Source organism: Solanum tuberosum, unplaced genomic scaffold (genome assembly GCF_000226075.1).
Source record: "Solanum tuberosum cultivar DM 1-3 516 R44 unplaced genomic scaffold, SolTub_3.0 scf00232, whole genome shotgun sequence".
NCBI lineage: Eukaryota > Viridiplantae > Streptophyta > Magnoliopsida > Solanales > Solanaceae > Solanum > Solanum tuberosum.
The window spans coordinates 365,406-389,626 of NW_006239158.1; the positions used below are offsets into that span (position 1 = coordinate 365,406).

Here is a 24,221-nt window from a genome sequence, read left to right on the forward strand (position 1 = left end):
AGCTTTTCTTTATATTGCACTTGTTTTAAAACTGTTTTATATTGAAATGAGTTCAGTTATGTTGAGTTGAATTGAGCCAGGTAAGCTCTTCAGTTTCCTTTCAGTTTCTTTTCAAGCTTAAGTAGTGTTTAGCATTCCAACTCGCATACTCGTACATTCAATGTACTGATGCTAGTTGGCCTGCATCTTATTAGGATGCAGACACAGGTAACTAGGATCGGCATCCGACGCATCGTTGATCCAGTGAGCAGTTCAGAGTCTGTTGGTGAACCTCTTTGCATTCCAGAGGACTCCTTTTCATTGCTTTCAATTTTAGTATTAGTTCATTAGGATGTCGTGGGCCTGTCCCGACATCCACCTCAGTTGTTTAGAGGCTTTATAGATAGACAGACGGACAATCAGTTAGTTAATTCAGTTGTCTTTACTTTTCATTTCATATGTTAAAGATTTGAGTTTGCCTTAATGGCTAGTTGAATGTTCCTTTATAACATTCTAGTTACTTCATAAATGTGTATGTGATGAGTTAAGTCTTTCGCTGAGTTAGTAAGCCAGGCCAAGGGTTCGCTTGAGGCCAAAAATGGTCTTCGAATGCCAGTCTCACCCAGGGTGTAGTCTTGAGGGGTGACAAAATTGGTATCATTGCACAGAGTTCAAGAGTCTTTGGGAATCTATGAAGTCGTGTCTGTAGAGTCCTAGTTATCGGTGTGAAGCGCTCCACATCTATAATTAGGAGGCTGCAACACTTAGGAGAATTTCTCACTTCTTTCATACTCATATCGTGCGTTATAGTTTTGTCTCTAAAAGGTTTCCCTCTAATTCGTGTTTGCGTGTGTTTCCAGATAATCATGCCTCTATGAAGAGCAGTCAAAGGTCGTCCTGCTAGGAGAAATGTCGAGGAACAAGGGGTACCTAATGCATTAAAAGTGCAACCCTAAGGAGAGGTCACCAAGACTCAATTATGTGAAGCTATCCGGATGTTAAGTCAAGTTGCGACCTATCAAGTTGGACAGAGAGATAATTGACAGAAAGTGGATGATACTTCAAGGATCCATGAGCTTTTAAGGATGAACCTACCAAGCTTCACAGGTTCAAGTGTCACTGAGGATCCGGAGAACTTCATTGAGGACCTGAAAAGGGTATTTGATGTGATGCATGTTGCTGATTCGGAGAGGGTGGAACTAGCTGCATATCAAATGAAGGTTGTCACTAGAATCTGGTTCGACCAATGCAAAAAAAAAATAGGGCTGATGATGTGCTAATAGTGAGTTGGGCTGTGTTTGAGAGTGCTCTCATGGGGCATTTCTTTCCCCGTGAGTTGCGAGAGGCAAGGATAAGAGAGTTTCTCACCCTTAATCCGGAGTCTATGAGTGCTCATGAGTACAGTCTGAAGTTCACACAACTTTCCGTCTATGCTCTGGAGATGGTTGCTGACATGAGAAGCAGGATGAGTTTATTTGTTGCTGGGTTGTCTCGTCAGTCATGTAAAGAAGGCAAGGCAGCTATGTTGATAGGGGATATGGATCTAGCAAGGCATATGATCCATGTACAACAAGTTGAAGAGGATAAGTTGAAGGATAGAGAAGAGTTTAAGAATAAGAGGGCTAAGACATCAGGGAACGAGTTCAGGCAGCAAAAAAGTAGTGCGAACCGGTCTTCCTTCCAACAGAAACAGAAGAGACCTGCCCCATCATCTACTAATGCACCTGCACCTAAGAACAAAGGTGAGTACAATAGTCAGAATTCCTAGAGTTTCAGAGCTAAACCTGCATATTCTCAAGGTAGTGTTGCACAAAGGGGTAGTAAGCCTCCTGCATGTACTATGTGTGGTAGGAACCACTCATGGGTGTGTTGTGATGGCTCCACTGGTTGTTTCAAGTGTGGTCAGAACGGTCATTTTATGAGGGAGTGTCTTGAGAACATGCAGAGTAATGGTAAAGAGGGTAAAAAAGCCAGTCTTTTTCAGTTGCTTCACCAAACAGAATTGCACCTAGAGGAACTACTTCAGGTACTGGCGGAGGAACAGACCACTTGTATGATATCATTAGTCGCTAAGAGTAAGAGGATTCAGCATATGTTGTCACTGGTATGATCCAAGTCTTTGACTTTACTCTTTATGCTTTGCTAAACCCGGGAGCGAGTTTAACTTTTGTAAATCCTTATGTTCCTATGAATTTTGATGTTATTCCTGAACAACTTAGTGAACCATTCAGTGTTTCTACACCTGTTGGTGATTCTATTCTAGCAGAAAGAGCTTATTGTGATTGTTCTGTTTCCGTCAATCACAAGAGTACCATGGTAGATTTTGATGTCATTCTAGGTGTGGACTGACTTCATGCATGTTATTCCTCAGTTGATTGTAAAACTCGAGTTGTAAAGTTTCAGTTGCCAAATGAGCCAGTCTTAGAGTGGAAAACCAGTTCAGCAGTGCCTAAGGGTCGTTTATTCCTCACCTTAAGGCAAGTAAGTTAGTTTCTAAGGGATGTGTCTATCACTTAGTCCTAGTTAATCACTCTAGTGTTGAGATACCTCATATTCAGTCAGTTTCAGTAGTAAGAGAGTTCCTAGAAGTCTTTCCAGATGATCTACCCAGAGTCCCTCCTGAGAGAGAAATAGACTTCGGTATAGACCTTCTTCCAGATACTCGTCCTATATCTATTCCGTCATATAGAATGACACCAACAGAGCTGAAAGAGTTATAAGAGCATTTGAAAGTAAAGGAATGTGATATTCCAAAGACAATATTCAAGACCCGTTAAGGTCATTATGAGTTTCTGGTCTTGTCGTTCGGTTTGACTAATGCACCACCAGCGTTCATGGACCTTATGAATAGAGTCTTCAAACCTTATTTAGATATGCTTGTGATAGTCTTCATTGATGACATACTAATCTATTCAAGGAATGAAGAAAATCATGCTAGTCATCTCAGAATAGTTCTTCAGACTTTGAAAGATAGGAAGTTGTATGCCAAGTTCTCTAAGTATGAGTTTTGGTTTGAGTTTGTGGCATTCTTGGGCCACATGGTTTCCGGTGATGGAATTAAAGTTGACACTCAGAAGATAGAGGTAGTGCAGAACTGGCCTAGACCCACACCTCCAACGGATATTAGGAGTTTCTTAGTGTTGGCTGACTATTATAGAAGGTTCGTCGAAGGGTTCTCATTTATTTCGTCTCCTTTGACCAAATTGACTCAGAAAACAATTAAGTTTCAATGGTCTGAGGCTTGTGAGAAAAGCTTTCAGGAATTGAAAAGAATGTTGACTACTTCCCCAGTATTGACCTTACCAGAAGGTACGCAAGGTTTTGTGGTGTATTGTGATGCATCTAGAGTTGGATTGGGTTGTGTGTTAATGCAGAATGTCAAAGTTATAGCTTATGCCTCCAGACAGTTGAAAGTTCATGAGAAGAACTACCCAACCCATGACGTAGAATTGGCTGTTATAGTATTTGCTTTGAAAATATGGCGCCATTATCTTTATGGTGTTCATGTGGATGTGTTCACCGATCATAAGAGCCTTCAGTATGTGTTCATTCAGAATGAGCTCAATCTCAGACAAAGGAGGTGGTTAGAATTACTCAAGGATTTTGACATGAGTATTCTTTACCACCCATGTAAGGCTAATGTTGTTGCTAATGCTTTAAGCAGGTTGTCTATGGGTTACAGTACTACCCATGCTGAGAAAGAAAAGAGAGAATTAGCAAAAGATGTGCATAGACTTGCATGCCTGGGAGTTAGACTTATGGATTTCACAGAAGGAGGAGTAGTGGTGATGAATGGGGCTGAATTATCATTAGTGTCAGAAGTAAAAGGCAAGCAAGACCAAGACCCTATTTTGCTTGAATTGAAGGCAAATGTTCATAAGCAAAGAGTATTAGCTTTTGAACAAGGGGGAGATGGCGTACTGAGATATCAAGGTAGATTGTGTGTACCAATGGTGGATGGACTCCAAGAGAGGATCATGGAGGAGGCTCAATTATTTACTTTGAAAAAAAGTAAAATTTCTTGAAAATCTTAAGTTTTCTTATGTAAATTCATATTTAATAGGAGTAAAATAAGTGGACAAATAATTAGGGACATATAAGTATTAGTTTATTTATTTCATACATATATATTGGATATTGGATGAGAAAAGAAGTCATCATCTAATATAAATGAGATAACAATTGGTTGAGAAAAAGACAAAAATAAAAAAATATGAGTAATTTTCATACGATGATAACAATAGAAGATGTATGAGATAGTTTTTCTGTTACGAAGAAAAGGTAAATGGGGATCAGGGCTACATCATCAAAACCACTCTTCTGCTACTCAAAACTTCTCTGCATTTCTGTTATCTACCTTTTCACCTCTCTCTTTTTAGTTCTTTACACTTCTTTTATTTCTCCAACAAATTGTCTATTCAGATATTCCCCTAATGATCCTATCCAAACACCTCTATTCCTTTACAATTCTTCTTATGGTGAACATAAACATGCCCTTCCTACTTTTCGTTCGTCTTGTAATTCCCCTGTTTATTTCTCAGGTATTTATAAAATTAAATTATCATTTTCGAATTCGTTCATCATCTTTTTGTTGCTTTGAGTAATGTGATTCTTTTTTGGTTAGATTACTGGAATGCTTTGAAGGAAATGAATGAATTCAGTGAGAATTCTACGTTTCTTGGTTCGCGAAACTTGAGGTATATTCAGGGGAATGCTGATAGTTTTGGTGGGAATTTCAGTATCAAAAAGAGGTTTTCTTATTTTGATCATCGTCGTCATGATGGAATTGAAGTTCCTTGTGGATTCTTCAAACGTTTTCCTATCACTAAATTTGGTTCGTGATCTGTATACTCAATTACACAAGATTTGCAATTTTTGATCTACATTTTTTTTTCCCTTTTGTGAATTCTGATTGTGGCTGTTGAAGATATAAATTCTTACTACCATGCTGGAATAATATCACCATTATATAATTACTAATGAAAAAAAAATGAATCTTGGAGGTGTTTCGAGGATCAACTGATAACAACTCGTCCCTCTACCTTTCTCTACTTTAATATATACGACACTTTCATTTACGATGGTATTTGAACTAGTGATGTCTGTCAATCCACATATCACACGATGCGCTCTTACTACTAGACCAAAGAGGCAAAACTTGGAGGTGTTATTTTGAATGTTTTTAATTTGTATTTTTGAAAAAATTTCAGATAGGATTTCCATGGAAAATTGCAAGGGAATAGTTGTTATTTCAGCAATATTCAATGATCATGACAAAATCAGGCAACCAAAGGGACTTGGTAAAGATACACCCTACTCAGTATGCTTTTACATGTTTGTTGATGATGTGACACTCAAGGGACTTCAATATCACAACTTAATTTCAACAACATCATCAGAGGAGAATTCAGTGGGAGTGTGGAGAATTGTGAAGGTTGAAAAAGAAAATTTGTATGAGAATTCAGCAATGAATGGAGTTATTCCCAAATATTTAGTTCATAGGCTTTTCCCAAATTCTAAATATAGCATTTGGATAGATGCCAAAATACAGCTAGTTGTTGATCCATTCTTGTTGATTCACTCACTTGTTGTTATGGAAGATGTTGATATGGCTATTTCAAGACATCCTTTTTATGTCCATACAATGGAAGAAGCCATGGCAACTGCAAGATGGAAGAAATGGTGGGATGTTGATGGATTGATGAAACAAATGGAAACATATTGTGACAATGGCTTGCAACCATGGTCTCCAGAAAAGCCTTACCCTTCAGGTAATCATCTCGTAGTTTCTTGTCCTTCGATTTTTGCTATTATATGTTGATTCTTATACTTTGATTATCGTAATATATCGGTTTGCTATGCTTTCACTTTCGTTATTTTTTTCTGGACTACTTTGCATAGTTATTCCTTGAGCGAAGGATCTATAATGAACAATCTCTTCACCTCTTAGGTCGGGGTAAGGTCTACATATATCCTATTCTCCTCAGACCCCACTTTGTTAGACTACACTAGGTATTTTGTTGTTGTTGAAATGAGATAGCTACTCCAAATATTGCATACACACCACCCTTCCCGGATTCTTACTTGTAGAATTAAACTGAATATATCGTTATTATTGTGATAGATATTAAAAAACATGATACTTTTCTAGTTTGGAAACAGTTCTAACTTCAAATTTCATATTTATCCTTAGTAACATGTTTTCATAGTCATATGGAATTTTAATACTATGTTTAACGTCATAAAATTTCAAGAAATTTTTTTTCCTTTTTGAAACATTGTGTCCGTCAAATATAATCACATAAATTTCACTAATTGTTCAAGCTAGTAAAGATGTACGAAATTGCACTAATTGTTCTAGCTAGTAAAGATGTACGAATTTGCACTAATTGTTCAAGCTAAGTCCGGCATTTCTTAATGAGGATTACAAGTGGGGAAGTTGAATAATGCATATTTTTGGAAAAGCATGAGTTGTCTGTGATACTTGGAGTTATATAACATTAAATAAGACACATTCCTCGTCTCCAACAAGAAAAAGGGAAAGTAAATAAAATATTGTTGTTAGGTGAACATCCATATTTTTTATTTAATTAAAGTCAGTTTCACATATTCAAATAGTTAATCCACTTTTAAGAAACAAGGTAGCAGTATTATTTTTAGTGTTAAACTCTCCCATCAAATAGTTTCTAGAAAGAAACAAAAGTTTGAGGTATATTTATTTATTTATTATAAATAAGTGAGGTACAATGGATTGTCACATTATGAGCAAAATCTCAACATCGATGATTTTTGAATATATATACTGGATTATTGTCACTTTTCTTTCTTTGGAAGGTAGTTTATATATATACTGGATTATTGTCACTTTTCTTTCTTTGGAAGGTAGTTTATATATATACTGGATTATTGTCACTTTTCTTTCTTTGGAAGGTAGTTTATATATATACTGGATTATTGTCACTTTTCTTTCTTTGGAAGGTAGTTTATATATATACTGGATTATTGTCACTTTTCTTTCTTTGGAAGGTAGTTTATATATATACTGGATTATTGTCACTTTTCTTTCTTTGGAAGGTAGTTTATATATATACTGGATTATTGTCACTTTTCTTTCTTTGGAAGGTAGTTTATATATATACTGGATTATTGTCACTTTTCTTTCTTTGGAAGGTAGTTTATATATATACTGGATTATTGTCACTTTTCTTTCTTTGGAAGGTAGTTTATATATATACTGGATTATTGTCACTTTTCTTTCTTTGGAAGGTAGTTTATATATATACTGGATTATTGTCACTTTTCTTTCTTTGGAAGGTAGTTTATATATATACTGGATTATTGTCACTTTTCTTTCTTTGGAAGGTAGTTTATATATATACTGGATTATTGTCACTTTTCTTTCTTTGGAAGGTAGTTTATATATATACTGGATTATTGTCACTTTTCTTTCTTTGGAAGGTAGTTTATATATATACTGGATTATTGTCACTTTTCTTTCTTTGGAAGGTAGTTTATATATATACTGGATTATTGTCACTTTTCTTTCTTTGGAAGGTAGTTTATATATATACTGGATTATTGTCACTTTTCTTTCTTTGGAAGGTAGTTTATATATATACTGGATTATTGTCACTTTTCTTTCTTTGGAAGGTAGTTTATATATATACTGGATTATTGTCACTTTTCTTTCTTTGGAAGGTAGTTTATATATATACTGGATTATTGTCACTTTTCTTTCTTTGGAAGGTAGTTTAATGGTAGGGCCATCTTGTAAGCTCTTACCTAATTTTTCTCTCTCCCATAGTCACTATTCCAAAAAGTTTGATGAATTTTTTATTTAGATTGCTTCTTCAAGGGTATTCCTAATAAAAAGTGTCTTATTTTGATCATTGCACAAAGAAAAATGTCTTAGTTTAACATGCTAGAGTGTGACCTCGTGGTTGAGAATTATGAGCTCTCAGGTTTAAATTTCAGCAGAGATGAAAACATTAAGTGATATCTTAATTTTTATCTATCCTGATCGTGATGAACATAGCTACCTGGTACGTGTTACGTTGTTGTTTGGAAGCAGGTATCCTGTGAATAAGTTTAGATACACGCAAGCTGGCCAAGAAGTCATAGTTAAATCATGATTCTTGTCTAAAGCTAAATTCTTTATTGTTTGTGTCTGACTTTATTGCAAATTAGTCTTATTGAGATTCTTCTTGCCAATTTTATGGAAAAACCTTCTTTTATGTTTATGTTTTTTTTCCCATGGTTCTTGCAGATGTACCAGATAGTGCAATAATTTTGAGGAAACATAGTGTGGCAACCAATTTATTCTCGTGCCTCTTATTTAATGAACTTGAAGGATTTAATCCAAGGGACCAATTGCCATTTGCATATGTGAGGGACTTAATGGACCCAAAACTAAAGTTGAACATGTTTGATGTGGAAGTATTTGAACAAGTGGCAGTTGAGTATAGGCACAGCCTTAAAAATGATGGGGTCAGTAAACCAACAGTGATGCCCAAAAAGACAAAGAGGGCAAGTTCTAAATTCCTTGTGAATGGGACTAGTAGCAAGTGTGATAGCTACCTTTTGAAAATGTGGGGTGAATCCTAAGATTGATTTCATGTATTTTTTTAAAGAGTTCACTTTATATACACTGATCATAAGAATTTTTCAACGCCAAGTTAGTAAGCGTCTGATCATAAATTTTAAAATTTTATCTTCCGATATTAATTTGGCCATGTAGTTTTGGTGTGATTTTAAAAATCCAAGCATCAAATATTTTTAGATTCTCAAAAACTTGGTCAAACTAGTTTTCAGCGGGTTTTTTTTAGATTTTTGGGACTTCCACTCACAATCTTTTCTAATAATATATTTATCTCCTAAAAATATCAAATTTCATTAAAGGTAAGGGTAAATATGGAAAAGAAATCAAACATCCATGAACTTTGAACAATTTAATTATTTTAAACAATGAAAAAAACCTCAAAAATTAAATTAATATGGAATAGAGGGAATAAAGTGTTATAGTCAAATACTCATCCTAATCAATATTCTCTTAAGGGGCATATATATGAAAAATGTAACAAGTTTTTTAGGACAGAGGGAATAGTGATTACATTAAAAAATTTAAAGCATAACTAATATGATTAATTTAGTAAAGTAACCCTGTGACCACTAAATTTTCGTAGTAGAAATATATCAATTAAGACAAGAAAAATAGGCAAGTAATAATAAATTTTAATTTTAATAATTTGTGCGCCTCACCATTTTAAGACCATGATGACTTTATGGATGTGTTTGGTATGAAGGAAAATGTTTTCCTAGAAAATACTTTTTTATAACTTATTTTCTTATGTTTGGTTGGTGACTGAAAAATATTTTCCAGTCTATGATTGGGGAATGAAAAATGTTTTCAGAAAATATATTTTATTTTTTCTAGAGTGTAGAAATACTTTTTAGAAAAAAGGTTTCTGATCTGGAAACCAACCCCGATACTGGCAACTGATCTCGTACATGACCCTTACTCCCGACATGAGACCCGACATTCGAACTGGAACTCGACTCTGACCATGATCCGAATTGAGCTGCGATCCCAAGAACCAATCCAGGACCTAACCTTGGCTTTCAATCTAAAGACCCAACATTTCAACTAGAATATGATACCGACACCCGAACTTGACCCCGACCCCAACCCGAGACCCGACCTCAACCAAGACCTGATCCCGACCTAAGACTCGATCCTAACTCTTGACCCCTCTAACTCAGGATCAAACTTTTGAATCGTAATTCGACCATGACACCCGACCCAATATCTGAACCCAACTCGAGATCTGACCCCGATCTGACCTCGACTGCAGAACTCAATTTCTGATTCAGGATCCAACTTCTGAACAGAATCTGATTTTGACACTCAACCCGACACTCGACTCTTACCCCGACCCTAAATCCGATTCTATACCCAATCCGACCTCGACCATGACCTTGATACCCGACCTAAGATCAGACCTCGACTCGGTCTAATCAATATATAAAATACATAGACCTTACAAAAGAGGAAAAAGTAGCAAGTCTCTAGACAACAAGAGTTCACCACAATCCAAGTCTGCGATGTCCACGGGAGATCCAATTATCAACGAGGGTGACTCATGCTAGGAAAAATAATATATATATATCACTAACGATAATGTTTGATAGGTAAGTAGAAGTAAACAATCATTAATGACGGTGAAAAAGGCAAAACCAACGAATCCATACCATACAAGTCAATAAATCACAAACAGACAATAACACAAAGTTATGTAATGCACATGTCACCAATGCATGAATAAAGTAAGAAGTTTGAAATTGTCTTGCTGACCATCCCGTGGGATCCCGAGACAACTACAGAATCCGCCTCAGCTCATCTATAGATGCAATAGTCATAAAATTTTGAATTCAGTCTGTGAACCGTCATAACTTATCAACATATGTAGAATGCATATAGTGAAACCCGAAAATATCCAAAAAGGTCACAATATCAAATAATCTAGTACCTCTTTCACTAAAAAGCGGAAGAGTGCAAATTTAAAGAAAACCTCTCTCTTTTACTCCGATGGTAAATCCGAAAGGTTTAAAATAATAATCCTTTTAAGGCATAAAACCTCAAAAATAGCATATTTCCTTTTAAGTACCTAGTTTTTGTCAGTAAAATATTAACCCGCCCCCTCTGAGCTGAATACATGCGGAAAATTATTTCAAAACATTTGCAGGTCCCAAATATATCTTTCACTTGTTTCAAAATACAAACATGCCAAATGCAGATGTCATGTGCATGATTTCATACAAAAACATAATCAAGTCATTGTTGACACCCAATTTTTACCAACCTATAACCCTTTCGAAAGTGCTATTCAATTAAATACCTATTTTAAAACATATTTACTTTTAGTACGTGTTTAAAATTTTAATCAATTTTGTCTAAATAATGATAATATATTTTAATATTGATAATTTACAAAATTATTTTAATTATTACTATTATTAGGGTATTTTGTTATTATTAAATTATTATATTTATTGATTTTAAATTCAAAATAATTACTTTGCTTATTCATTTAAATGTTTTTAAAATTTAGGTGTGTTTATGCTTATATGAAAATAATTTAATATGTGAAGATTTTTATTAATTGAATGGCACTTCCCTAATCTTCCCTTGTATCATTTAAATTTTAGTCTATTCTATTCCAATTTATTTAATTTGTAGCCTATCCTATTCAATTTCGTTTCAATTGTAACCACCTTTTCATTTCAATTCTAGCCAATTTTATTTCAATTTTAGCCATTCCAAGTCTAACGAATTCCAAATCAGATTCAAGAATCAATCTTAACCGTTCATCATTTGTGTCAATTCCAAGATCCTATCCTGGCCATTCATTTTCATTAATCCAACGATCAGGATTGACCAACCTTTTACTTTCATTTTTAATACCAAAAGACCCAAAATCCTAACATAATTCATTTTTCCTCTTTTCCCTTGTAGATCAGCGCCGCCAGACCCCCTCTCCCTCTCTTCTCGCCCTTCTCCTCCGGCAAGACCATCCATCGCCGGCCAACCGGTCAAAGCTTCCTCTCTCTCTCCTCCCCTATTTTTCTCTTCTCGAAAACGCTAGCCCCGAACCCCTCTTCTTCCCCTACTTTCTCTCTTCTCCAGCGAAGACGGAAGCGAACAAGGACCAGGCAAGCCCCGACCTTCGCTGGTTCTCTCCTCCTCTTTCGTTCCGACCGCGAGATTGCCACTCGAGACAAATATCGACAGCAACAACGACTGCTCCAAGCAGCAACTCCGACCGGCGGGGGCGACCAACAGCCACCGACGCACCCCTCTTCTCGGTGAGAATGTTGCAAGATCAGAAATAAACAAAAGAAATGCGAGAAGAAAAAGTGCTAGATAAAGAAACTTAGGGCAAAAGATAGATGATAATTCTCATTAACTCTCCCACATGCTATTATATATATATATATATCCCTAAATTGGATAGAATAGGAAATAACCACCTGACACACTATGCTAGCTACTGAGTACCAAAAGTAAATAACATATTTACTTTTGGGGACTTATTTGTAAATACTGAAAGTAACTAATAATACTACTTCTTACCTATAACTACCATTTATACATCTTGAGGCTTGACGTACAACTTCACTCGTATTAGTCCGTCCATGTTAAAGAACTTTCTTGACCTCAAGGAAGAAAAGAAGGAAACCTTACTAACAAGGCATGATAATCTTGCCAAGTAGCTTGTTCTGGAGGAAACTGAACGCAATGCACTTTAACTTGAGTGATAGCCTTGTTTCCTTTTTGAACCATTCTTCTAGCCACAATCTTCATTGGTTGAGGGCAGTAGGGACTAGATATATCAATGACTGGTGGGTGGTATATTTCAATTGGTAAATGATGTCACTTCTTTAGCCGAGAGACATGAAATGTTGGATGAAGTAACAACTGACTCGGGACTGAGAGTTTATATATGCTACAACACCTACCTTTTCTAGTATCTGATAAGGTCCATAGTATTTGGAAAAAAGTTTTGTGAAATGAGTTTTTGATAGAGTGATCTGTCTGTATGGTTATATTTTTAAGTACACCCAATCCCCAATGCATAAATTTCTATCCGACCTATGTTTATTTGCTTGATCAATCATTCTTTGTTGAGCCTTCTTCAAGTGATACTTCAATTGTTGCAGCTTAAACTCCCTTATAAGAAGTGTTCTGTCTACTTCTTCGTTTGCTGAATCTCAAGCAAATTATGGTAAATGTAAGGGAAGTGGTTAACCATATAGTGCCTCATAAAGAGTTTGTTGTATAGAAGAGCGAAAAGTGGTAGTATACCACCATTCATCAATTGCTAAATAGGTCAACCAGTCTTTCTGTGAATCTAAACAGAAACATCTAAGATAGGTCTCCAAGCACCTGTTAACAACTTCTGTTTGACCATCTGTTTGTGGGTGGTATGCAGTGGAAGTGTTAAGGGTCGCTCTTAACATTGCAAACAACTCCTGCCAAACCTTGCTTGTAAACACAGGGTCCCTGTCATTCACAATGTCTTCAAGAACCCCATGAAGTTTGTAAATGTGCTCTAAGAACAGACTGACAACATCATGAGTTGAATAAGGGTGAGCAAGACACACAAAGTGGGCATACTTTGTCAGCCTATCCACTACCACCCATATCAGTGTTTTCCGTTTGGACCTAGGAAGCTCATCAATGAAGTCCATGTTGATGCTAGCATTGTCATATTTATGTCTTTCGCATACATCACATGCCTTGACGTAAGCATGTACATCATCTCTCAACCCCTTCCAATAAACGAATGCAGCTAACTTTCTATAGGTATTCTCAATACCATAGTGTCATGTTAAAGTTGAATGAGGTTGGATCTTAGTTGAGCATCTACTCCTATGACTAGTTTCCCTGCCTACTTAGTTGACCATGTAAGATTGTATACCCTGGATATACGTCAATTCCCTTATCCAAGCTTTGTGTTATCACATTAACTTCAGGATCTGAAGTCTAACTCTGCTTAATCATTTCTAGAAGATCAGGTTTCACTGTAGAGAGAGTAAGAGCTGCCAACTCCACCAGTGGTAGCCTAGAAAGAGCATCAACTACTGTGCTTTCCTTCCCCTTTTGTATTCTATGATAAAGTAAAATTGCATTAGCTTGGCTATCCATTTCAGTTGTGATCCAGTATGAAGTTTTTGCTCCAATAAGAACTTGAGTGACTTCTGGTCTGTCTTGACTACAAACTGCCCCGCAGTCAAGTGTTGGTTCCATTTGCTGACAGCCATGACCAAGGCCAATAATTCTTTGTCATACACAGAAAGTACCTGATGTTTAACAAAAAGACCCTTGCTCAAGTAGGCAATGGGTTATCCCTTTTGCATGAGGACAACTTTTATTCCCATATTTCAAGCATCTGTCTCCACCACAAATGGCTGACCATAATGAGGTAAGATAAGCACAATAGCAGTAGTTAAGGTTGTCTTGAGTGCTTGAAAGGCTTCACTAGCCTGACTAGACCATGAGAAGTTGTCCTTCAGTAAGTCAGTTAATGGCTTACTAATCACTCCATATCCTTTTATAAATCTCCTATAGTACCCTGCCAGACCCAAAACTCCTCTCAACCTCTTGAGAGTAGTAGGTTCAGACCAATTTAGGAAAACTTCAATCTTCCTGGGTTTGTAGACACTTTTTTTCCAGATATGTAATGCCCTAAATACTCCACCTTCTCAGCAACAAATACACACTTGCTATGCTTGGCCAAGTTTTGTAGGATTAGATCAAATGCAATCTTCAGGTGTTGGACATGCTCTTCCAAGTTCTTGCTGTAGACTAAAATATCATCAAAGAAAACTAGAATAAACTTTCTTAAATATTCTTGGAAGATGTGGTTCATGAGTCCTTGAAAACTGGATGGAGCATTAGTCAACCCAAATGGCATGACTAGAAACTCATAGTTTCCACAATAAGTTTTGAAAGCTATCTTAGAGACATCAGCAAGGGCTATCCTAATATGATGATATCCAGCTCTCAAATTTATTTTTGAATAAATATGAGAGCCACCCAGTTCATCCAATAACTCCTCAATGATTGGTAAGGGGGACTTATCTTTGATGGTGATCTTGTTCAAAGCCCTGTAATCCACATAGAGTCCAAAAACCATCCTTATTTCTCACTAGTACTACAAGTTAGGCATAAGGGCTGCAACTGTAATGAATAATACCTTGACTCAACATATCCTTAGTCATCTTCTCAATCACATCCTTCTGAATTGGAGAGTATCTGTATGGTCTTGAATTTACAAGGTTGCTATTCTCCTCTAAGGGTATGTGATGATCAAATACACCTCTATAAGGGGGTAATTGCTTTGGTTCATTAAAAAGGTCCCTGTACTGTTCTATTAATCCTTGAATTTCTTCAGGTCCCGCATCATTTTTCATGAACGTAATGTTCTTGTCATCTTTTTCATTATTGACTCTGATCATAAAAATCTGGACATTGTCTTCAAATAGACTAGTCAAGGCTTTAGCCCCAACAATTTTAAATGAAGGGCAAGTCCCTTGTAAAGTCACTTGTTTTCCCAAGAAGTTAAATTTCATGAAGAGATTTTCAAAGCTCATTTGTATATCCCCAAGTTTACATAACCACTGTATTCCCAATACAACATCACAACTGCCTATAGGAAGAATTAGGAAATCATCTTCAAAAGTTGACCCTTGCATCAACCATTTGAACTTCTAGCAACCATTGTAAGATTGAATAGTCCTCCCATCAACTACACCAACATTTTGAAGGATGATATTTTGAACCTTACAGCCTATCCTCTTAGTAGCTTGTTCGTTGATGAAATTATGTGTAGACCCATAATCAATGAGGATGTTAATGGGTTTCTTGGTAGTGTACCCACTATTTCTCAGGGTCCTGTAACCTTTGATGCCATTCAAATCTTGTAAGGAGATCTCACAATTCTCTATAAGGTCCCTCAACAGTGCTTCAATTTCCCCTTCTTCCAAGATCGCCTCTGCATCATCATTAATATCCTCCCTTTCGACTTCTTCCAACTCAATGGAATACAAGTGCCTCTTGGCTCTACACTTGTCCCCCAAGACATATTTTTCATCAAAAAAATAGTAGATCCCTTGAGATCTTGTGTCGTTTATTTCAGCAGGAGTCAACTTTCTTCTTCTATTAGCATATACTACTGTAGGGTAACTTTTGTTAGAAAATGCACCAGCCCCCTGGAGAGTAGGTGGCCCCCCTTTATAATGACCTTACATTTGACCAACATGTGTTCCTCTAATTGCTTTACTTTGGGTTGCAAAAGAAGATTCCTCCAATCTGGCTAGATGATAAGCTTGTGGAAAGTTGTAGGGTTTCCCTCTTCGAACAACATCTTTCAGCTCTGGATTAAGCGCATTTATGAACAAACTAATGGCATAGTCTGTAGATAAATTTACCCTAGTCATGACACTATCAAATACAACTTGAAAATCTTTAACAGAACCAGTGTGTTTAGTTCCTATCAATTCAGTCTGTGTATTCTCCCCCGAATCTATCAGTAAAGGCATATACATACTTATCCCATGATGGAGGCATCCCGGAGGTCTTCTTCTAAAGTATCCTTGATGCTACTATAAGGCCATCCCCTCAGAGTGTATAGTAGCTAGCTTGAGCCTTTGGTAAGTAGGCACCTCTTCAATGGAAAATAATTGTTATACTTTGTACAACCAATCTCTCAAGTCGTTACCATCAAATTTGGGGAATTCTACCCTAGTGTACTTAGTGAAAGCTGAATATGGTAAATTCGAATTTGGTGTTGGATTAACTTGGGAAGAAGGATACGGGTTTAGTTGGGTGGTGGTTTGGGAATGATGGAAGAAGGGTCCAGTAAATAAATTTGGGGCTGGGGAATATTGATATCCTTGAGAAGGCACAGTTATGAAGTGGGCACTAGTGTAGGTTGGGTTAGAAGCTATGGAGTAGATGGGCATGAATTGTTGTTGATTGTGAGCAACAAGGGTGGACTCTGAAACCCTTAGCTAAACAAGGAGTGGGCATTCTGCATCCCAAAAATGGAGGGCAGGGAAAGGTTTGTCTCAGTATTGGGAACTGATTGAGGAGATGGGAATGAAAAAACTAGGGTAGTATTTGTTTTATTAGATCTAGGGTTTTGCATAATGGTGGGTGGGTTGTTCAAGAGAAGTCGTAAATGTGAGGATGGAGTACTATGAGCAGATAAATTTGCATAAATGAGAGGGTTATCAGATGGAGAGTACAACCCACCTTCTCCGATGGTTGACAACACTTCTTTGCCCCATCTAGGTCGTCTCCATTTTTCAACACTCAGCTGAAGCTTGTGAAAAGATTTCGCATGATTCGCCTCCAGCTGGTCTTGTCGTGCACTGAATTTAGTCATCTCAGTGGACATTTGTTGCAGCATATTATGAATATTAGCTAACTCACTCGACATTGATCCCACAGAGTCGAGAAAAATGCTCTGATACAACTATTGCAAGATCAGAAATAAACAAAAGAAATGCAAGAAGAAAATGTGCTAGATAAAGAAACTTAGGGCAAAAGATAGATGATAATTCTCATTAACTCTCCAACTTGCTGTTATATATATATATATATATATATATATCCCTAATTTGGATAGAATAGGAAATAACCACCTGACACATTGTACTATCTACTGAGTACCAAAAGTAAATAACATATTTACTTTTGGGGAGTTATTTGTAAATACTGAAAGTAACTAATAATACTACTTCTTACCTATAACTACCCTGTATACTTCTTGAGGGTTGACGTACAACTTCCCTCGTATCAGAGAAATAGCCTAGCTTCAACAAAGGTAGCATGCTCCAGCGAGAACAAACGAGGCAGCAAGCTCCGATCAACAATGGCGCAGCTCCGGCGAAGCAATATTCCGGCGGAATGACAACCATCATGCAACCGAAGAAACATCGAGATCTCATGGGACTTCACATTTTCGATCAGGTATTATTGTTTAAAATTTATGTTAACTTCATTGTTTACTTTTTACTAAGATCTGCGGCTAACCCTTGATTTCTGGATTGTGATTTCTTGATTATTGTGGAATTGTTACTAATCCCTCTATTTTCTCAATATGTTAATGTGAAATATCTATGTCTATCTTTAAATCTGCATGCTATCATTTTGATTACTTTGTTATTATGGATACTTACTTGTCACCCCGTTAATCGTCTCTCACTCATTAGTATTGAGTATTTTGTATACATTTAAATATGGTCTATATTGGCTAGTTGGTTATAACATGTGATTTTGGATTGATTGTAATGCTTGATTTTAGCATGACAAATTGATAAGTTTATTGTAGTATTGGATCTGTGCATTGATTCCTCTTTGCTTATAAGTCCTACCATATATATATATTTCATACCAATTTCTGATTTATATGTTTATATTAAATTATTATAATATGTGAGCATGAATCTGACTGTAATCCCCCCTTCCTTAAATAATTATGTGTATTTGTTTGACTATATCAATTTACTGTCTCAAATTATTTTCTTTTCATGTTTTACATTTCTGTCACTATGGTTAATTGATTTTCTTTACCTTAATTAAAATAGGGCTAATTTCTTACATGTTTATATTTGGTGAAAAATAAATAAATTGGGTTTGGCTTCCTCCTGAATAAGGAAAATATGTTCTAATTGAATCTTCTTTATTTCTTTTCCTTTAATGCCGACCCCTTCCCACTATAAAAGAAAACCCCCTCTCATTATTTTCCTCATGGTTTAAACATTTTAACAATTAGCAAAAACACCCTCTACTCTTTGAAAGAAAAGAAGAATTCTGGTGCTTTGTGAGTATGCCTTCTTGTTGTGTTACTGTTTTGGGGGAAATATTTCTGTTCAAAAATTTCATTGCTGATAAATTAATCTGCTTAACTGGTTAGTATTTCTGTTCAAGTTAATCTTCTGTTTTGCATTAATGTACCATTTAGTTTTAGTGTAATTTGTAATGGATAAAAGGAAAGCATTCGGGTCAGTTTTATTATCCCTTCTTGCTTTGTGTGATTTTATATTCTCCATAACTTGTTTGAATTTTTGTATGTCTGTTTGCCGCCTGTGTATATGAACTAATTAAATATTATGTGCATATAATTAGTTTTATCACCTCGCTATATTAGACCACTTTTTATGTGTTGTTACTTGTCCATATTGTTTCATTGCTTTAACATGGTTGTGAACGTAAAGGTTCAAGATGTTGAAGAGTCGCCTAGGAGGGGATTTTGGACGGGGCAAATATTTTTTAAATGTATATTTAATTCAGTATATCGTATTCATTTATTCTTTATTTTAGCTTGTAATAGTTTGTATAACTCTAACACTCTCTATATATGATATGATTTGGGGATCGCTTAAGGGGAAGGGATATACGTGCTAGATGTTTTCTTCTTTTATTTTATTTTTATTACTTGTGAATGTTACAGACAATCTTGTGAACATGTTACAATATCTCCTAAATAATCGATCTAAAATTAAATATTTGTTCGTCTATACTTCGTTTTTATCTGAAATCAGTCAACATATAATAAAATAATTTAGTCCCTACTAAAATTTAGAAAACGTGCTTATGTGATAATATTCATGCTATTCTATGTAGAGAATTGTGCCTATAATCTGATATATATTTACAACATGCTTAACTAATCATATTTAGTAACTTTAAGTATGTTAATTAGTTTTAAAATAATTAGACTCTAATAACTTTTGCATGTTAAAATTAGATTGTAATTATTTTAGTGTATGTTAATAACTTTTTAGCATGTCTTATCACTTAGAAGCCATGCCTATAGGATTCAATAATTAAGTTCGATATGTTAATTAATTTGATGTCTTAAAAGTTTTGTTATAGAACTCATGCCTATAGGATTTCAATTAATTTAATTTGTATCTGGGCTGGAAAATATATTTAAAGGCTTACACTAAATTGCTTGTTTTATATTATATATGGGTTAGAAATCATGTTTAGGACATGGTCTGTTTTCAGCATATCAATTATTTTCCAGTATGTTAATTATCATGTGTTAAATAGCTTTTCAACATGCTTATGCTTAGAAACCATGCCTATAAGACTTAACAAGATTAATATGTCAACCAATCAGATTAAATAATTCCTGCATGCTAATAACTGAAACAATTCAATTTATGCATACTTTTCTGCTCACTGTTAAACAAATTCTATGACATAATTATTTACTGCCACTTAAAAAATAAAATTAACAAATTATTCTCTGCATGCTACAATTTAAAATCTGTCCTATTTAGATAAATTGTCAAATTAAGTTGAGCTCTGCTTTTAATATTATGCATGTATTATGACTGCTTTAAATACTTGATGTCCTGATTAAATTCTGCCAATAAATAAATTCTGCATTCTGAATAATGTTTTGCTACTTAAAATCAACTAATAAATCACTGTTTGCATGCTATTTGAAACTGCCCTATTTTAGATTAATTATTAATTAAATCAGTCTTTGGCCCTTATAATATTCTATCTGTTTTAATATTATTTTAATACTTGTTAATGTATTTGTATGCTCACACACTTAACATGAGACCTTTCATTTTTACTTGAGCTTGAAAGCATGTTAATTAAAACTTAGAGGCCAATTTAAGATTTATGTGTTAAATGGTCGTCCAATATGTTTTGCTTGACGTTTAGGTGGGTCTAATTAAAAAATTTATTTTTTATTTTAGTCTAAATCCACCCTAATAGAAGTCCAATGCCTCTTGGACATTAAGTGGGGGCGTTAGACACCTTCTAGGACATTATGCATGCGAAAGGTGGGGTAGGGGTAGATAGGCCCTTTACTGGAGATAATGAAAATTGACTCGAGCAGAAAAATGACAAAACTTTGATTTGTCTTGACACACCGAATAAGCCAAGCGCTAATCCAAAAAGGGGCAATTTAATTTAGGTTTTTTTTGTGTTTTATTTTCTATATATTTTGTTGTGTGTATTTATTTGGGGTAGTTTTAAAATAAAATAAAAATATTTTCACCCATTTACTTGCGTATATTTTGTCTTCTTACTTATCTTTTTTAATTGTTTCATGTTTAATATTTGTTTGATGTTATTTTTATTATCACACCAAACCACACGGTACTCAACAAGCGAACTCTTAAGCACAAGTTAAGCAAATAGAATACAGGTACTCCTATCACTCCAACTGAACCTCCACAACTACAAACATCATAAAACCAGTCTAAACTAACAACTCACAATTTAAATAGCACATAACTCAATAACAACACTCCAACCATTACAAATCAACAATACAATGAATTAAGTTCATTAATCACAATTACCACCAAAAAAAGCAATCATAAGTTTACTATGATATAAATATGCAATGCAGTGAAATACAATCCCAAGTATGGAGGTGCATGTCTGACTTAGTGATATACACCCAATGTATCTTAGTTTGGGACCCATGGGGGGACATATGTCGCGGGGTGTGACACGACCCTCGATAATAGAATTTATTCCAACTTACGACATGTTCCTCGAATCATAATATACGTTGTGGCGCGCGACACATCCCTCTAATCATAATATCCGTCGCGGCGCGCGGCACATCCCTCGAATCATAATATCCGTCGCGGCATGTGACACGTCCCTCAAAGTGATATATCCTCTTTAATTTCTTATTCTTCCTCAATTCACATAACATTTTTTTACAACCAATGCAAATGACATGTTCACAAATAATGAGGAGATGACCAATTCCATATCAATGCCCAATTTTCAACAATACAATCGTGATAAAACATCACCAATGAATCAATAAACCTTCTATATTATTCTCAACACTTCACACATCAATATACAATCAAGTTGCCTTTTATTACTATTTTTCCTCATTAAGATCATTCAATATGAATAAGTCAGCCAATCACCAAGTTCCATTACTCCCTATCACATACAAAAACAAAAGACATGATTATTATTACTATTGTTGTTGTTGTTGTTCTTGTTCTTGTTCTTGTTCTTGTTGTTGTTGTGTTGTTGTTCTTGTTCTTGTTGGTGTTGTTGTTGTTGTTGTTTTATTATTGTTGTTGTTGTTGTTGTTCTTATTATTGTTGTTGTTGTTGTTGTTGTTCTTATTATTATTGTTGTTGTTGTTCTTATTATTATTGTTGTTGTTGTTGTTAATTCTTACTTGGATGTGAAGTAGTCAGTTCCCATGTCGGCTGCCGCTTTGCCTAGGTAAATTTTTTTTCCAAGTAAATATTTATGTTTTCCTTTCTTTTCGTTTCTAAATTAATTATATATTAAAAGTGACAAATTCTATCAACTTATTTTAATAAATATGGGTCAAGTGATATAAGGTATTAAATAAAGAAAAAAGTGTTTGAAATATATCCGAACATTGAACGAAATTGTTGTAACAATCCCAAACTTTGGGCTGAACCTATTAGCCCTGTACTATTTAATAGTGTATTTTAAAGATATATAAGTGCCCACGTAAACATCATAAATATTGCATCATTTTAAATAGTAACTTGTCCAACTAGACACTAATATATATTTAAAATACACTATTAAATAGTGCATGGGGTAATAGGTCGTGCCCAAAGTTTGAAATTGTTTCAGCAATTTCGATCAAAGTTTAGATATATTTCAGACCTTTTTCCCTTAAATAAATTATAGACTTATCCCATTAGTCACAAACTAAATTAATTATCTAAAAATTATCAGACAATTTATTTAACTATAGTTAAACGAATAGTTCAAGATTCCCATTTACAATTTACGAAAAGGGTTTTTTTATGAAAGAGAAGACTAGTTCTCAAAATGAACTAACGGGTCATTACAGGTCCGTAAACTAAACTTTAAGAATTTAAAAACAAGGAAAATTAGGTTCAAAATGAAAGAGAATTACATAAATGAAGCTACAATCAAGATTAGAAAGTGAAAAAGAAGAAATTAACCTTCAAATTGATGAGATCGGCCGAGGTACGAGCACACTCACTAAGAAATGAGCTCCTTCAACAATGGATTCTTTTGAAAGAATGAAGGAGAGAAAGAGTGATATAATCCCAACAATGGCTGCAAAAGCGGTCAAGTGGTCGTTTAAGCGACCACTGGATAAATAGTTGATTGGCCGCTAAATTGGATAAGCCTTAGATGACCCCTACCGCTAAAGTGGTTCGGGGCCGCTTAAGCGCTTACTTCTAAAGCGGTTTTGATGCGTCTTAAGCGATCAAACCTAGGTGGCCTTCCACCGCTAAAACAACTACTACTTAATAGGCTTGGGCGCAACTAAAGAACTCACACCAGCATCTTTGGCATCAACCAAACCTAAGGTGAAAACGTCTCCGAACGGGTCCTCGAGATTCATTCAGAACCCCATGAACGCAAACAAACTATGCTACCCTATCAAAATCAACAATTTGGACTCAACGAAATTCACAAAAGAACCAACAAATATTGTCTCGGTAGAATGTTGGCCCAAGTCAACACTAGCACAAAATAACCAAAAACCAACAAAATGCAAAATGTCACAAACATATCCCGATCACCTTGGGATCTGAACCAAAGGTTGTTATAAACCAAAATCGATATTCTAAAGCTAACCATACTAACAGAATTCTCATTCAAGAATGTTTACAAAGAATGTTGTTTGAAGTCAAACATTTGCCAATCTTTGCAACATTTCTTGACTAACGACTCAAACTCACGATGAAGGCCTCGTGACAATATAAAATCGATCATGCCACTAGTCAAAAATGGACCTTTCGGAGCCGACGAAATTGATAGAACTCTCATATGGTACCAAATTTTTTGGATGTTGACCAAAGTCAATTCTTTCAACCCAAAAGCTTCCCAAAAGAGAAAAATTCACTCAAATATCTCTCGACCACCTCTGGAAGCATGCCAGCCCTCCCAACACACCACAAACATTGAACATAAGCTACAATAAGGGGGGAAATAGAAAAATCACACAAAATCAAGAAAATTACCATGAGTATCATTACAACTTTTGACACACTATTAACATATGCTAAGAATGTCGCAACAAATCCTAATTAGGAGATATCAAATTTCTTGAGCTATGTGGATTTGAAAATCTTGAAGGGGGTGAGTTCTTGTACTCGCAATGAGTTGAATTAATTATCTTTTCAACATTATTTCATTCATAAAACCACAACGACAACAACAACAATAAAGCACATCGATGTCCACTTTTTCTCTTTGTAAGTACACAAGAACGCACCCCCTTCAATCCTTTCAAATCCAGATAGTTCAAGAAATTTGATACCACCTCGCAGTTTGCCAACCCTATCTTGGTAAGCAACATTACTGATTCTAATTTTACACTATTTCTCCTTGTGTGGATTTGTCAAGACATTCTTAGCATAAGTTAGTTATGTGTTGAAAGTTTTCTTAACTCTGACGTCATCATCCATGTGATTTTGTTTGATAGTCCCACTACAACATTTTTGCCTTTCAACCACACTAAGAAAGTGTTCCCTAAACTGTCAAAAAGTGTGGTCTTTGATCAAAGACCACACTTGTTGACTTTAGACAACGCTTTTGCAGGGGTGGCCTAAAGAAGCGTAACCTTTGACTTTAGGACACACTTTTCAAGTGTTGCCTTAGTAGCTACCACTACTAAAAAAACAGTGTTTAGCGACGGATAAGT

General features: G+C 35.4%; 1 protein-coding gene across 2 annotated transcripts in view; it reads left to right on the forward strand.

The window, feature by feature from the left end:
- The window catches only part of LOC102600719 (uncharacterized), a 14,170-nt gene extending 5,517 nt beyond the window's left edge, over positions 1-8,653 (forward strand). The window contains exons 1-4 of one of the 2 annotated variants that reach the window (XM_006356814.2): positions 4,114-4,520; positions 4,604-4,813; positions 5,190-5,750; positions 8,246-8,653. In XM_006356814.2, the coding sequence (XP_006356876.1) occupies positions 4,265-4,520; positions 4,604-4,813; positions 5,190-5,750; positions 8,246-8,583 (1,365 nt within the window). In that variant the 5' untranslated portion in view covers positions 4,114-4,264 and the 3' untranslated portion in view covers positions 8,584-8,653. Of the gene's footprint in view, positions 1-4,113; positions 4,521-4,603; positions 4,814-5,189; positions 5,751-8,245 lie in introns of those variants that run through there. The other variant, XM_006356815.2, reaches the window with a different exon arrangement.
- Positions 8,654-24,221: the final 15,568 nt, after the last annotated feature.